This window comes from Microtus pennsylvanicus, chromosome 17 (genome assembly GCF_037038515.1).
Source record: "Microtus pennsylvanicus isolate mMicPen1 chromosome 17, mMicPen1.hap1, whole genome shotgun sequence".
Classification (NCBI taxonomy): domain Eukaryota; kingdom Metazoa; phylum Chordata; class Mammalia; order Rodentia; family Cricetidae; genus Microtus; species Microtus pennsylvanicus.
Genome location: NC_134595.1, coordinates 16013325 through 16029750, shown reverse-complemented (window position 1 = coordinate 16029750; position 16426 = coordinate 16013325). Strand labels below are relative to the sequence as shown.

Sequence of the window (16426 nt, the reverse complement as noted above, 5' to 3'; positions counted from 1 at the left end):
ACATGCCTGGCCTCCTGCCATGGCTTCAGGAATGGAGCCAGGAAGTGTACTGCAGCCTGGTGGAGCTTCATGCTCTTGTGCGCAAAGATCCCTGGGAGGAAATCTGGAAAGTCTGTTCCAAACGGCCCACAAGTGAATTACAAACTCTTGCAAGAAGGTTTGCTCTAATAAATGAACAGTTGCCCTAACATGAGCACACTCCAGTGCTTCCTCTCCAAGCTGGGAGCGCTGGCCCTGACAAATAACTAAGTTCTTTGTATAACCACAATGGCAAGGACATTCTAAGCCATGACTGACATGGAGGCCCCATTATCAGGACAGGAGGATGGGGACACAGGAAGCCTGAGGAGGGCTGGGCTTTCACACATCACAAGCAACACTAGCAGATGCAAACCCGGGCCAGTGTTTTATGTAATTCAAAATGCATTCTTCTTGAAAATCATTCTTTTATGTGTGCACACACGTGTACGAATGCCTGCCATGGCCAGAAGAATTTCCTGGAGTAGGAGTAACAAGCAGTTGTGAGCTGCCTTGATATGGGTGCTGGGAACCAAACTCAGATCCCCTGCAAAAACAGCAAGTTCAGCGGGGCAGTGGTGGCACACGCCTTTAATCCCAGCACTCGGGAGGCAGAGGCAGGAAGATCTCTGTGAGTTCGAGGCCAGCCTGGTCTACTAGAGCTAGTTCCAGGACAGGCTCCAAAGCCACAGAGAAACCCTGTCTCGAAAAACCAAAAGAACAAACAAACAAAACTCAGCATGTTCTCTTAACCAGTGAGCAGTCTCTCCAGTCCCTGAAGATAACTCTTAGGAAATGATGGCTTGGGATTTTTTTTTCCCTTGTGTCTTTTATTAGTTGGGAAAAGCTTTAAGGATGCTTGGATGCAGTTGGTAAAGGAATATTATGAACTGAATTTACACTCTTGAATTCCCCCATGAGGAAGAAGGAAAAATCCCATGGTGGGAAAAGTCACATGCTGCAGGATTGTCTGTCCTAAAGCCATCGTTCAGACGGAAGATCCTATTTGCAAACTATTTTTGTTGTTTTGTGAGTCAGAATCTTTCTATGTAGCCCCCACTGTCCTGTAACTTGGTTTGTAGACCAAGCTGACCTTGAACTCACAGAGATCTGACTGCTTCTGCCTCCTGAGTGCTGGGACTAAAGACATGCACCACCACCACTTGGCTTGGAAACTATTTTTGAGAAATGAATCTATGTTATCTATTTGAAATATGTGTACAGGCGGAGGAGGTGGCTGAGCGGCAGAGTGCTTACCTAGCACTGGGGTGAGGCCCCAGCGTAGCAAACACAAAGCAAAACAACAACCTAAGTACCAGGTTTGCTTTGTTACGGTGGTGGCTGAGGGAGCACAGGTCCTAGCCCTTGGCAAGTGAGGCAAGCACAGCATCAGTGGAACACACCGTCAGCCCAGAAGGAAGGAACACACCATCAGCCACGAAGGAAGGAACACACCATCAGCCACGAAGGAAGGAACACACCATCAGCCACGAAGGAAGGAACACACCATCAGCCACGAAGGAAGTAGGATTTTTATTAGATTGTGGCTGTCTAGTCACTCGTATGTGTGTGTGTGTGTCTATCTGTCTGTCTGTCTGCTGTCTGTCTGTCTGCTGTCTGTCTGTGTGCGTGTGGGGGGGTTCCCAGAACCCACATGGTGGTTCACAAACGCCTGTAACTCCAGTTCCAGGAGATCCAAGGCCCTCTTCTGGCTTCCCCAGGCCCCTGAAGGTGGTGAGCATAAACTCATGCAGGCACATTAAAAAACAAAAACAAATAAGCCTTGTAAGAGTTACCTTGGGCAAGGTGATGCACTATCATGGTTCAAAACCCAAAGAGCAGAGGCCTAAAATGAGGTCCCCCTTCCTACTCCTGCCCCCTCAGCAACTCCTCCCCTCCCTGGAGGCTGCTGCATGGCCTTCTGGGATAGTACAGTTAGCTCTGGACATCCACAGGGCTACTGGGTCCTCCTCAGAGACCAACCCCCTGGTGTGCAAGGCCACCTGCATCCTACCTCAGACATCAACCCCTGGTGTGCAAGGCCACCTGCATCCTACCTCAGACACCAACCCCTGGTGTGCACGGCCGCTTTCATCTTATTTGTCAATTTCACACAGTTTGATCCATTTCCGGACTCACCTACACCACAAGGTGTCTTGACCCCGGGATCACTCAGCCAGGGCAGGGCTGCACAGTCAGTACCACACTGACAGCTTACGACGAGAAGGAAGGAACTCTTGAATGTCTAATCCATGTCAGGATTAATGACGTTACCCTATTTTCAGACCTTGACATTGCTAATATATGCGTGTTCACAGTGAAATGTTAAGGGTCGGGTATCTGTCCTTTGAGTTTTAGTAGGCTAGATCGCCTGGAAAATATCCATATTAAAAAAAATTAATGCTAGAGACCCACATTGGAGCACCGGACAGAAATCTCAAGGTCCAAATCAGGAGCAGAAGGAGAGGGAGCACGAGCAAGGAACTCAGGACCGCGAGGGGTGCACCCACACACTGAGACAATGGGGATGTTCTATCGGGAACTCACCAAGGCCAGCTGGCCTGGGTCTGAAAAAGCCTGGGATAAAACCGGACTCGCTGAACATAGCGGACAATGAGGACTACTGAGAACTCAAGGACGATGGCAATGGGTTTTTTATCCTACTGCACGCACTGACTTTGTGGGAGCCTAGGCAGTTTGGATGCTCACCTTACTAAACCTGGATGGAGGTGGGTGGTCCTTGGACTTCCCACAGGTCAGGGAACCCTGATTGCTCTTCGAGCTGATGAGGGAGAGGGACTTGATCGGGGGAGGGGGAGGGAAATGGGAGGCGGTGGCGGGGAGGAGGCAGAAATCCTTAATTAATATATATTTAAATAAAATATAACATTTAAATAAAATATAAATAAAATATATATTTATATATAGCTACATATAACAATATATATACATGTATATACATATGTATACATATACATAATAATGTCAATTTTAAAGACCATTTAACTTTAAAGGGCTAGTGTATACATTATGGCCTATGGTCAGTCCTTCATGCTGGAGTTCATGGTTAGGCTGATTGTGGGAACCAGACTCACTATGGCTATGCTACCTCCATCGCTCATCGTGAGATCCACTAGGATGGGCTGCTATTTCCAGATGGAGACTTCCCAGAGAAAGGGCAATGCCTTAAGGGAATGCCATAGAGGTAGTTCCGTGTTGACTGTGACTAACCCCAATGACTTCCTGAAATCTAGTAAGGGAATTTGTTTCTTTGGCCAGTAGATAGGGGCCTTGCTTTCCCGGGATCTAGTCTGAGAATTCCGGGAGTTGGCAGTGCAGGCAGGAGAGGAGGCGGCTTTCTGTGTGCTTCTACACTGACACGTCTCCTCTTCAGAACAGAAGCCTGGGGCTGTAGATCAGCTTCACTGCTGGTTAGGAGAGGGGCGGCCCCTGCCTGTGGGCCAGTGACTCAGGGTCACAGGAGCTCAGGAGTTGAAGACCAGCTTAGACAATAAAGTCTGACTTCCTCCAAAATGAATGAGTCAAAAGATGATACTGTGAGACCCCGAGTCATGGATCTACCCATGTCCTCTACAAAACAGAGTTCCCATCAGGACAGTGGGGTTTGTAGGCTAAAAACAAGGAAATGGCATTGAGAAAAAAGAAAAAAGTTGACTGATCATGATCTGTTTGCGTGATTTTTCAGTAAAGATAAAAACAGATGGGCTTTCTTATGCTCAGGTAGACTGGAGTCTGCTTTTCCAAGAAAACTAGTCTGTCAGGGACCTACCATCTTCCCTGAAGTTTGATTCTGGGGGTTGGGGTTTGAGAAACGATTTCACTTTGCTTTGTTGGTGCAGACTTAGTCCAAAACAATGGCCTCCTGTAATTTTTCACTAACACTGGGTAAAATGAATTTACTTTTTTGCTGGGAGCCGATTTGAATAGCTGCCATTACAAGATGGCATTCGGCCCCAGCCTCGCTTGATAGATAACTCCATATTAGGGTTGCAGTTCTTCCACCGGAAACCAGGGTGAGTTGTTGTGATCTAGCTGCCCACACCTCCCCTGACCGGCAGGGGAACATCCTGGTCTGTAATTGACAAGGATGTTCCCCTGCTTTCTTTCCTGCCGGTGGGTCTCCAGAAAAGCAGTTAAAGTATCAAAAGTTGCTAGGCAGACTCCCTATATAAGCAGCTATAGTTCAGATCTCCGGGCCCCTTGCTTTCTGCTGTCCCTACAACCAAGAGGCTCCAATAAAGCGTGATTTGAGAAGAATCCTCTCCTGGTGGCTGTTCCTTCCTGCTGGTCAGGAAGCTCGCCGCAACTTTTTACTTTATTTTTGTTTTTTTCAAAGTAGAGTTTCTCTGTGTAACTATCCTGGCTGTCTTGGAGCTTACTCTGTAGACCAGGCTGGCCTCAAACTCACAGAAATCTACCTGCCTCTGCCTCCCGAGTGCTGAGACTGAAGACACGTGCCACCACCACCTGGCTTGAGTTCACTTTAATTGCTTAGAAAAAACTTGAAATGTGGAAGACCCACAATTCCTAAAGACGTCTCCCTTACCAGGCTGACTGGCCCCCAAACAGCTCACGTGAACGGATACAGGAGGAGTATACATACTGTGTTACTTAACCACATAAGGAGTTGAATTCTGCAGTTCTGTGGGAGCAAGGGAACACGGTGTCACGTGAGCTGGGCTCAGAAGACAAGAGCTGCCTGCCACAGGAAGCAGGAGAGTGGAGAGTGGCCACACGAGGGTCAGAAGCCTGAGAGGTGTGGCAATGTGAGCAGGGTGCAGGTGGGTGCGGCTAACTTTTGGTCTTCATAGCACAGCAAGGTAACTAAGGCCGTCAACAATTAATACAATTTATAGGGGCTCGAGAGATTGCTCAGTGTTTGAGAGCATTGACTGTTCTTCCAGAGGACTTGGGTTCAATTCCCAGCATCTACATGGCAGCTCCCACAACTGTCTGTAACTATCTGACTTCCTCACATAGGCATATATGCAGGCAAAACACCAATGCACATAAAATAAAAAAATTAATACAATTTATAAAAATAGTAGGTTTTTTTAAAGATTTACTTATTTATGTACACAGTATTCTGCCTGCATGTGCACCTACACACCAGAAAAGGGCACCAGATCTCATTATAGATGGTTGTGAGCTACCATGGTTGCTTAGAATTGAACTCAGGACCCCTGGAAGAGCAGCCAGTGCTCTTAACCTCTGAGTCATCTCTTCAGCCTGCTTTTTGTTTGTCTGTTTTTTAAAGTTCCTAACACAAAGAAACACTAAGATGATAGACATGTGTATGATCATGACACACTGTATACAAGTCCTGAAAGGTCATGTGTGTCCCACAAATACGCACAGTTGGTACAACTATGTACCAATTTAAAAATACATATATTTTCTGAAGAAGGGTCTCTTCCCATTGTCCTGCCTGTCATGGACCATGCTGGCATTGAACTCAACAGAAAGCAGAGATCCTCCTGTCTCGACAGTGCTGGGACTGAAGGTGTGCATCACCACACGTGGTTTAAAAAGGTAACTTTTAAAGGCTGCTGGATGGGGCAGGTGCACCTGGCTCTGTCACCTGGATGCCTGAGCTTTGGGCTTAGGGTGTAGCCTTCAGCTCTGCATCTCAACTCTATCCTCTGCAGGACTGTCCGCCACTGGAGTAACTTTCCCCACGAATCTGTCTTCCCTCGGACCTCTACCACTCAAGATCCTCGGCCCCATCTTCTCTCATCTGTACGACATCTTACCCTAGTCCACAACTATTTTCCTATGTGTGGTGGTTTGAATGAGAATGGCCCCACAGGCTGCTGTATTTGAATATTTGGTTCCCAGTTGGGAGACTATTTAGGAAGGATTAGGAGGTGCGGTCTTGATGGAGGAGGTGTGTCACTGGGGGTGGGCTTTAAGGAAGGATTAGGAGGTGCGGTCTTGATGGAGGAGGTGTGTCACTGGGGGTGGGCTTTAAGGAAGGATTAGGAGGTGCGGTCTTGATGGAGGAGGTGTGTCACTGGGGGTGGGCTTTAAGGAAGGATTAGGAGGTGCGGTCTTGATGGAGGAGGTGTGTCACTGGGGGTGGGCTTTAAGGAAGGATTAGGAGGTGCGGTCTTGATGGAGGAGGTGTATCACTGGGGGTGGGCTTTAAGGAAGGATTAGGAGGTGCGGTCTTGATGGAGGTGTGTCACTGGGGGTGGGCTTTAAGGTTTCTGCAAGGCCGTGCAGGTGTCTCCATCACGCTGGTACAGGGTAAGCCCGGCAGAGGCTACCACTGGATGCTCCTAAGCCAGATAATAGATAGTGTTGTTGGCCTGCAGCCACATAGGAAATCTGCCCAAAATATGATGGAGGAAGGTCATTGGTTAAAATAAAGAAACTGCTAGGCCCATTGGATAGGCCCACCCATAGGTGGGAGGAGTAAACAGAACAGAATGCCGGGAGGAAGAGGAAGTGAGGTCAGACTCCACAGCTCTGCTCTCCGGAGCAGATGCCTCAGGAGAGACGCCATGCTACCTGCTCCAGGGAAGACGCACACCATGCCCCAGCTCCGACCCAGGATGGACTTAGGCTAGAATCTTCCCGGTAAGCGCACCTAGGGGCGCTACACAGATGATTAGAAATGGGCCAGAGCAGTGTTTAAAAGAACACAGTGTCCGTGTAATTATTTGGGGCATAAGCTAGCCGAGCCGAGCGGGTGGCTGGGGTATTGGGGAACGCAACCCCGCCGTCCATATTACTACAAATGACGCCCAGACGTGTGGCTAACTAAACCCACTTAAAAAACCTGAGAAGTCTTAAAAATAAGGGAGAGAGAGTTTAACACAGATTTTTGCTGTTTGTTGGTGGCGTGCTGTAGAGAGATTTCCTGATTCGGCAACAGCAGCAGAAAAAACGCTGTGTCATTTCAAAGTGTGGCTTCCTGGGGCTGTGCCGCCAGTGAAAACTCTGGACTATGTTTGTGTTCCCGCTTGGGATCGGAAGGAGTGCTCTGAGACCTTGACGATGACTCAGAGCTCCCCGCCTGCTCCTGGGCAGAAGGCAGAATCAGGCTTAGGCAGGCGGAAGAGCATGGCGGATTCCTGCCGCCATCCAGGGACGTGTTTTCAGACTGCGCAGTGCTCTGCCTGTCAGATTTGGATGTTACTTGGATGAAAAGAATTTCTGTGCTGCACGCTCAGTCTCAGAATTAAAGTGCTGAGTGCAGCTCCTACCTGGTAGCCCCAAGAGGCTTCCTGACTCAGCTTCAGCTGCAAAACCCTGCAGCTCATTAAGAGGTCCTGCCACGAAATACTTAAACGGTGGTGACGAAAAGCTGAACGCATGCTTTTCGGTTTTCAGCTGTAGCAGGAAAAAAGTTGCGTGTTTAAAATGCCAGCTTTCTGGGCCATCCTGCCAGGGCAAACTCTGACTGTTTGAGGCAGGAGGGCCGGCTACCGAGAGAGGACTTGAGTGTCGTCTGTTGTAGCTTGCTGGCTGGCAGGGACCTTGAAATGCTATAATCATGGCTGCAGCCTGTATATCTGCCATGAGGCTGGAAAGTTAAGGAATGGACTGGATCTAGCTGGCAAAGCCACGCCTTTAGTCCTACTGAGATTGCTTGGTAAATTAAAGGCTCTTGTGGTCAGAAAAAGAGAGATATACAGTAAAGAGAGATTCAAAGACAGAGAAAATTTCTGAATGGTTTAAAGTGTGTTAAAAATATATGCAAGCTAAAAGTTGAAGTTCTTAAAGCAAAAAACAAAAAAAGGAAGAGAGTTGTTGTGTGTACACACCTTTAATCCCAACACTTGGGAGGCAGAGGGAGATAGACCTCTGTGACTTCAAGGTGTGGTAGCACACGCCTTTAATCCCAGTGCCTAGAAGGCAGAGACGAACAGATCTCTGTGAGTTCAAGGTGTAGTAGCAAACACCTTTAATCCCAATGCCTGGGAGGCAGAGACAGGCGGATCTCTGAGAGTTCAAAGACAGCCTGGTCTACAGATATACTCTCAAAAAGCAAAAAGTTAACCTAGGAATGTCACAGCTTAGATTCTTAAGCGTCTAGTGATTTAAAGGCGTAAATCAAAAGTGCTCCTGGATAGTAAAAAAATTGCAGATGCACAATAGGACAGATTCAGACCACTAAAGGAGTCACACTGTTGGATGAATGTACGTTGGCTTGGGAGAGAGAAGAAAAAGAATATAGAGAATAAAGTTAATGGTTAAAAAAAAAAAAAAGTAAAAGTAAAGTCTTTAAAGAGACAGAATAAAGTAAAGTGATAGAGTAAAACTAAGCCGCGTAAAAATGAAAAATTCACAAAGAGTCTGGATTATGTACATTGTGTTTTCTTTAAAATTTTTGACTGTGAAGGAGCTAAGTACAGAGAGACATTTCATTATATGGGCTGCCAAGTGGAACCAGAACGGATATCATGAGGGTATGATTTCAGAATTTGGGTCTAAGGATATGATGCTTTGGAGAGAGTCTTCTTTTGTTTTCACAGAGGATGAGACCCTGTTCATTTCTTCTATTCCGATTTGGTATGATGGACCACGTCCTCCTGAAGGGTTGCTGTGAACATCTTCAGAAAATTGCCTTGCTCAACTGCCAACTGAGATAAACCTGGCACACAGGTTACACCCTAAAATCATTAACGACGCCCCCATTCAGCAGGAAGCAGTTTGGAGAGAAAAAACTGCGCCCATGTTCCCAAATATAGTTTATAAATGTTCTTTTACATTTAAAGGGGGATATGATATAGATATGAATAATTTGCATTAGTATAGATTTTGCTTTATTGATAGAGATTTACGGTCAATTTTGTTATATGTATAAATGTTTCTGATGTAACTTTTACTTGATAACTGTTTTGTTATATGTAATTTTGCTAGGTTGAAGTTAAAGCCTTTCTTTTTTGTTTAAACCGAAAAAGGGGAAATGATGGAGGAAGGTCATTGGTTAAAATAAAGAAACTGCTAGGCCCATTGGATAGGCCCACCCATAGGTGGGAGGAGTAAACAGAACAGAATGCCGGGAGGAAGAGGAAGTGAGGTCAGACTCCACAGCTCTGCTCTCCGGAGCAGATGCCTCAGGAGAGACGCCATGCTACCTGCTCCAGGGAAGACGCACACCATGCCCCAGCTCCGACCCAGGATGGACTTAGGCTAGAATCTTCCCGGTAAGCGCACCTAGGGGCGCTACACAGATGATTAGAAATGGGCCAGAGCAGTGTTTAAAAGAACACAGTGTCCGTGTAATTATTTGGGGCATAAGCTAGCCGAGCCGAGCGGGTGGCTGGGGTATTGGGGAACGCAACCCCGCCGTCCATATTACTACAAAAATATATAACCCTGAGCCTTACAGTTCTTATGCACAAAAACCCATATTCTGGTTGGCACGTTTCAGCTAGGAAGAAGTGGAACTATAGAAGCAAATCTGCAGGGTTAGTAGACAAAGGGACTTCTCAAACCACATCCTGGAACCGCTGATTCCGCCTTTGCTTCTGTTGTCGCAGGCGGTGCTGCCCACGTGCTGGGCTTCAAGGCCCGAGTGGTGTTTCTATCATGGCGTTAGTTGTGCTAGGCTCTGGGGGCCTGTTACACTCACCTGTGGATCAACCCTCAGCTACTGCTCCAGAGCATCTGCCTACTGAAGCCATATCCCCGCCACGATGGGCCTGGACTAACCTCACAACTGTGAGCAGGCCCTCGGTTAAGGGCTTTCTTAGCTGCCTTGGTCATGGTGTGGAACAGCAACAGAACAGGGAGATACTGTGCCATTGCTGTGGGACAGCTAGGAAGTGACTTCCTACACCTCTTTCCTCTGTCCCCTCTGGTCAGTCCAGTCTCGGACACTGCAGTACGGCATCAGCGTCTACCACATTCATGGCTGAACTGGGGCACCTGGGGCGCACGGCCTGACGTCAGATCTCTTGTAAAGCAGCTGGTACCATGACCCTACAGAGGCTGAGTGCAGGAGCATTTGTCCCAGCAACTCTGGGGACCTTCAGCAAAGAAGGTTAGCATCACTAGACAGAACGGCACATTCGGCAAAGAAGGTTAGCATCACTAGACAGAACGGCACATTCGGCAAAGAAGGTTAGCATCACTAGACAGAACGGCACATTCGGCAAAGAAGGTTAGCATCACTAGACAGAACGGCACATTCGGCAAAGAAGGTTAGCATCACTAGAGAGAACGGCACATTCGGCAAAGAAGGTTAGCATCACTAGAGAGAACGGCACATTCGGCAAAGAAGGTTAGCATCACTAGAGAGAACAGCATGTTTGGCAAAGGTTAGCATCACTAGAGAGAACGGAACATTCGGCAAAGGTTAGCATCACTAGACAGAACGGCATGTTCGGCTTTCTCTGCTGAAGTTCATAAAACATGATGCAGGTTCATTTCTATTTTTTATTAAAATACTTTTTTGATTACAGAGACAACCAATGAGAATATACACAATTACATATGTTGTAGGTCATGCCAAATGCAAGAAACAGACTCTTGGGAATGGACAAAAGAATTTAAAGTCTTGAAAGACGCTAAGTACAAACCTTTCAACTGTGCCCAGTTCTAATCCTTGTTTTCCAGAGAAGCTTTAGTTTCTCTATTTGAAGGTTTTTTGATTTACAAATACTTGTTTGAATATCCTAATGACAATCTTATTTTCTGAAACTTTAGAACTTATACTTTGGCCAGGCAGTGGTGGCACATGCCTTTAATTCCAGTATTTGGGAGGGAGAGATGGTGGATCTTTGTGAGTTTGAGGCCAGCCTGGTCTACAGAGTGAGTTCTAGGACAGTCAAGGCTATACAGAGAAACCCTGTCTTGAAAAACCAAAAAGTTTTCCTTTGGTGTGAAGACCCCTTTCACAGCATCCTGTGTAAACAAACACTACATTTTACTTGAATCACCACTTGCTTTTGTACCATAATTACTAATAGTTACAGTCATAATTAAATGTTATGGGAGAAACACAAGACAAAAACCTGCCCATAAGCCCATGTCTTGCTACAGGAAAGTGTGTGTATGTATGGATTTAATAATACCCTCTGATTCACAACCTAGTGTTTTGTTTCTTGTTGGTACCCAGGAGGAAACCCAAGGCTACACCCATGATAAGCAAGAGCTCCATCACTGGGCTTCAACCCAGCCCTTAAAATCTAGTGTTTTCTGATCTGGCTATAATAAAGATAAACTATAAAAACTATAAAAAGGAACAAACTATTACAAACTCTTCAATAGGGAAGTGAACATGCTAGAATGGTGTAGAAGGCACTAGCGAGGCTATTAGCTTCTTAAATGTTTAATTTCAATTTAGAAAAAACAATACTCAGAATGTTGAGTATAGAACTAGAAAGGATTTCTTTGCTGTTTTGAGACAGTGTCTTCCTGTGTGTCCTGTGATCTTGAGGTCCCTTGTTCAGCCTCTCAAGTGTGGGACCACAAGTGTGCGCACAACCCCCAGCTCTAAAACTAAAACCTGTCAGCTGAATGCTGCTTTTTCCTCAAGGCCTTGGCAAACCAGAAGAAATACACAAAATAGGAACATAAAACTTATCTGTGGGATCAATTCTAATGGGGAAAAGAGGGCAATAAAAAACAGTAAAGCAACTGGTTTAAGACACTGTCCACAGAGAAATGTATGGGGTAAAAAAGACATACAACATTTTAAGATTTGACAATGAAAAGATTTTTAAAAAGGTAATGATATACGTTAACAATGCTTGTGGCCACCATAAGAAGGCATGAGGACAGTCAGCCTGGTCTGTGTAGCAAGTTCCAGGCCAGCCAGGGCTTCATAGAGACCCTGTTTCAAAACAAAACAAAAACAAACAAACCAAAAAAGAAAACTTGAAGGCAAACTGCCTGCAGCCATCAGAGCATTCCCATTCATAGGCATGACTTTCTTGACAATTAGGAAGACGAAATGGAGCAGCAAGCTGCAGTCCTTCAAAGCCCCTCCTGATGTCAAGAAAACCCCGGGCGGTGTCGGGGAAAGGAGCTGAGCCGTTCCCAAGGCTGAAACAGAGGCGCTGCTGTGAGTGAGAGAGGATGCCGTGACGTTAGAAGGCTGAGGACCTGGAGAGCTCTTCAGCTATGGGAAAAAACAGGTTTTATAGTGGGTAGCCTTATGTAATATCACAATCTTGTAGTTAACTACTATTCAAATAAGAATGCAAAATGTGTTTAAGAGCATTTTCTATTTTATGTACTAAAATATATAGACATATAAAGAGTATTCCTAAAAAGTTACCTTTAATTCAGATCCACACTAGCAAAAAATTAGCAATTTCATTAAAACGAGCCTGTGTATTTTAAATATTTGTTTTAGAATCATGCTTGAAAGTGAGGATTTTATTTCTATGAAGGGTATGTAGTATTTCAGCTTGTCTCTAGGGAAACACTACATAAGAAGCTAATTAGATAATTCTGTAATAAGTAGGAGTAAACATATTAAACAGATTTTCCCCTCCACTTTTAGAAGTACAGCTTCCAAAATATGATGCTTATTTAATAAGAATATTAGATTCAGATATCCAGAAACAAATATAGACATTACAAAGTAACAAAAACAGCGACTATAAATGGTTTTAATGTAGATGCTAAGAGTTCCCAACAATCTCGCCCTTCTCTGTTCACGTCTGTAAGTTCCTCTTCAACCCTCTGCAACCTCACGTGCTAAAGAAGCTGGCTGGTTTGCTGGTGCCAAGCCTGCAGTTCTGTGTGCCGGAGAAGCTGGCTGGTTTGCTGGTACCAAGCCTGCAGTTCTGTGTGCCGGAGAAGCTGGCTGGTTTGCTGGTACCAAGCCTGCAGTTCTGTGTGCCGGAGAAGCTGGCTGGTTTGCTGGTGCCAAGCCTGCACAGTTCTGTGTGCTGGAGAAGCTGGCTGGTTTGTTGGTGCCGAGCCTGTGGTTCTGTGTGCTGGAGAAGCTGGCTGGTTTGCTGGTGCCGAGCCCATGGTTCTGTGTGCTGGAGAAGCTGGCTGGTTTGCTGGTGCCGAGCCTGACCCTTCTCCTGGTGCACCTCACTCTCACCTCTGCTGTGCAGCTGGAAAAGGACAGCTGCTTCCTGGTGCCTGATGTGGCATCACATGACCTACATACAGCCTGGCTGCTCTTTCCCTGGCTTCTTTTGCACCCAGATCCTCACAGTGCGTTTAGTGGAGTTTCAAGGGTGTGCTGCAATTCTTGGTAGAGATGATTCAACTGCCTATATATCAGCACTGTGGGTGGGGGAGTGCAAGACCATGGCTAAGTCACCGTCGGCATGAGTGCTGTAGGACAGATCTCACCATGTGAGAGGTTTAAAGCTCTTTTAAACATTTACTTAGTGTGTGTGTGCCTGTGCGCATATGCATGCATGTTATTGTGCATGTATGGAGGTCTGTTGGTTCTCTCCTCCACTGTATGGGCTCTGGTGCTAGGGATCAAGCTCAGGTCATCAGGCATGGCAGCAAACACTTTTACCCACCGAGTCAGCTCACTGGCTCTAGGGAAAAGTTTTCTGCTGTAAAATATAGTAAATATTTACTTTCTAAAACCATGTAAGATAACCATTAAGCTTTTACAGTGGCTTGAATGTGAGCTGCAATATTTACTCTCTTTATATAAAACAGATAAGCAATCCAAGGCACGGTTAGGAAAGCTTTAAGGACAGAGACCTGGTGGACTTGAGGCTGGTAGTTGAAAGCCACAGCTCCTGGTAACCGAAGGCACCAGACCTTCTGTCAGAACTACAGCTCTTCCACAACTCCTCTGTACCCCATTCTCATAGACTAGAGTTCTACTGTTCCCATGGAAAAGACACACACTAATAGGCAACAAACAGAAAAGGCACAGTTATAACAATGTAATTTAGTATGTTCCTAGCATACTTGACTCATGACTTCTGCACACTTCATGACTTACTGAGTAATTTTCATGTCCTCCTAGTAACTAAGCTGCTTTGGATTGCGTTCCTTTCCCTTCTTTAGAACATGCAATTCATACACTTGACCGTCTTACTGCCGTAGTCGATACACTCTGGACCGATGCACTCACAGCAGGCGTTATGAAACCAGCGGTATTTGGACGCTCCCATGGACTCGCAGGATATTTTACACTGATGTATGGACATGCAGTCATCAAAGTAAACCACAGTGCACATGTGCTCTGAAAGGAAGAAAATGCAGACCTCAGCACAAGCGAGAAGATCCCGCCACTCAGTTAAATAACACTACAGCTGTTCGCTTGGTTCTTATTGCTGATCAGCACACGACAAAATGAGGGGGAAAAGACCTTCATTTGCTAACTGCGTTGACAGATCTTCAGACACAGAAGGCAAAAACACGAAGGTTAGAATATCTGGCCAACAACCATCTTCGAAGCAACAACGCAGCTTCCTAAACTGATGTTTCTCCAAAGACATACTTCTCTAGTCCAGACAAGATTTAAAAATACTGTGCTAAGGTCATACTGGGAATTTGTACCGAAGCAAGCAATCCAAACAGCGCAAAGTGATCAATACACACTGGCAAGCAGATGTCACTAACAAGACTGCCTACTCTGCGCTCCCACAGAATGGACAGTTTTTAACTCTACAAGTGGTTAATCCCATGTGGCTTCTTGGCTAAGATCTAACACAACACAAAACAAAGCAAAGACAATAAAAACCATTCACAGAGCATTAAGGGAGAGTGTACGATAAGAGGGTAAGGGTTGTGGTTTCCCCTGAGGTGGGAAGAGCAGGCTGTTGCTGTTTTAGAGACAGGGTCTCTTGCTTATGCAGCCATGACCGCTCAAGGAACTTGCTCCTGCGTTAGCCATCTGCTCCTGGGATCACATGCATGTGCCACCCTGTCTGGCTGGCACCAAGTTATCTTTTTGAGACCTCTAACGGTTAGAGAGAAAGCCTAGTAGAAAACACTGGGCTTGTGTTAAGGGGAATAAAAAGCAAAGCTTCCAGGCCTTGAAGGACAAAAGCCTTGGAGTATCCATGGGAACAGAGCGAAGGCCCAGGAGCAGTGGCACATACATGCTATCCCAATACTTGGGAGCTGGGGTGAAAGGATCATGAGTTCAAGGCTAACCTGGGCTACACAGTGAATTCAAATATACATATAAACTGTGTCAAAGAAAAAAAACAAAGAAAAAAATAGTGGGTAAAGTAGTTGCCATGTAAGCTTTGTTTGATCCCTAGAGCCACCCCACAGAGCCTCACACAATGTGTGCCCCTTATCATATATGCACAATTATAATAAACAATTCTTGTTTACTAGCAATGAAGAAAGCTGGGAAGTGGTGAGGCACCGAAACAGTCGAGCAGAAGGACTGACAGTGAGCAAGTCATTTGCGACACTCAAATCACCTACTAGGCCCTGTTAAATTCATCTCATCTAACTTTAGCCAATGTATATGTACTAAGCTCCTACCATGGGCTAGCCATTGCAGACTCAAGAGTCCAAAGAGTCGAAAGAGCTAGGTAAAAAAAGTAAACCTATCAGTTCAAACCAAACTGCAAGGGTCTGTAAAATTGAGGGTCTGTAACTACCAGGAGGAAGAAGAGGCACCAAGTTTCCAGAAGCAGGCTTCTGTGTAACACTGTCATGAATCTAAGACATTACTGAGCAGAGCTAATGAATAATACATATCTATGTCATTCTATTTCAATATGAGAAAATAGCAAAGCATCAAGTTCTACGCATTTCCAACCTTTCCCAAAGCCTAGCATTTGATTTACAAAGCAATCTAACCTGAGAGGAGGTAAGAATTCATACTGTCATTTAACAAAATTGTTTAGCTTTTATTGTTAACATGCAAAGTCCCATTTTATATTGGTCAGATTACAGTGGAAGGCATACTAAAGAGACTAGTTAGAAACAGAGTTCACATGACAGTGTCTGCACACACTTCATTTAATGCTTTAAGATTCAGCTGCAAGCCAGGTGTGGTACTCACAGCTGCAGTCCCAGAGAGGACTGCCACAGGGTCAAGGTCAGCCTGGTCTACATCTCAGACCCTGGCACAAAAAACTAAAGCAAAAGCCACATCAATTGTATTTCACAAATGCCTTATTCTTCTGCTATAAACTGTATTGAAAACATTAAGACTTTATTATAGCTATAAGCTCTTTATACTCCATAATTATAATATGGTCTATTCTCACTAGTAAATGTTCTTTGCTAAGATTCTCAGATGATGAACCACAATCACAGGGTGGGACAGTTTATACCTGTAAATGAGACGTCCGCGATACCAATCTGTCCATAGAATTGTACCTGACAGGCAGAAAAAAGGAAAAACCCATCCTGTCTAAGCCCAGCCTGATTTTATCCCAGAACCCACAAGTGCGATGGTGTGTGTGCCCACACTCAGAAACACATACACACATAATAACAAAACAAAAATAAAGTAGTTGATGACCTC

The 16426-nt window shown here is 45.4% G+C and overlaps 1 protein-coding gene across 2 annotated transcripts in view; it reads right to left on the bottom strand.

Moving 5' to 3' along the window:
* Twsg1 (twisted gastrulation BMP signaling modulator 1) overlaps positions 1-16426 on the bottom strand; it is a 45138-nt gene that overhangs the window by 6235 nt on the left and 22477 nt on the right. Inside the window, exon 5 of one of the 2 annotated variants that reach the window (XR_012908167.1) lies at positions 13931-14173. Coding sequence is in view for 1 of the 2 variants with exons in the window: in XM_075951388.1 (XP_075807503.1) it covers positions 13992-14173 (182 nt within the window). In the remaining variant the exon portion in view is untranslated. Of the gene's footprint in view, positions 1-10411; positions 14174-16426 lie in introns of those variants that run through there. The other variant, XM_075951388.1, reaches the window with a different exon arrangement.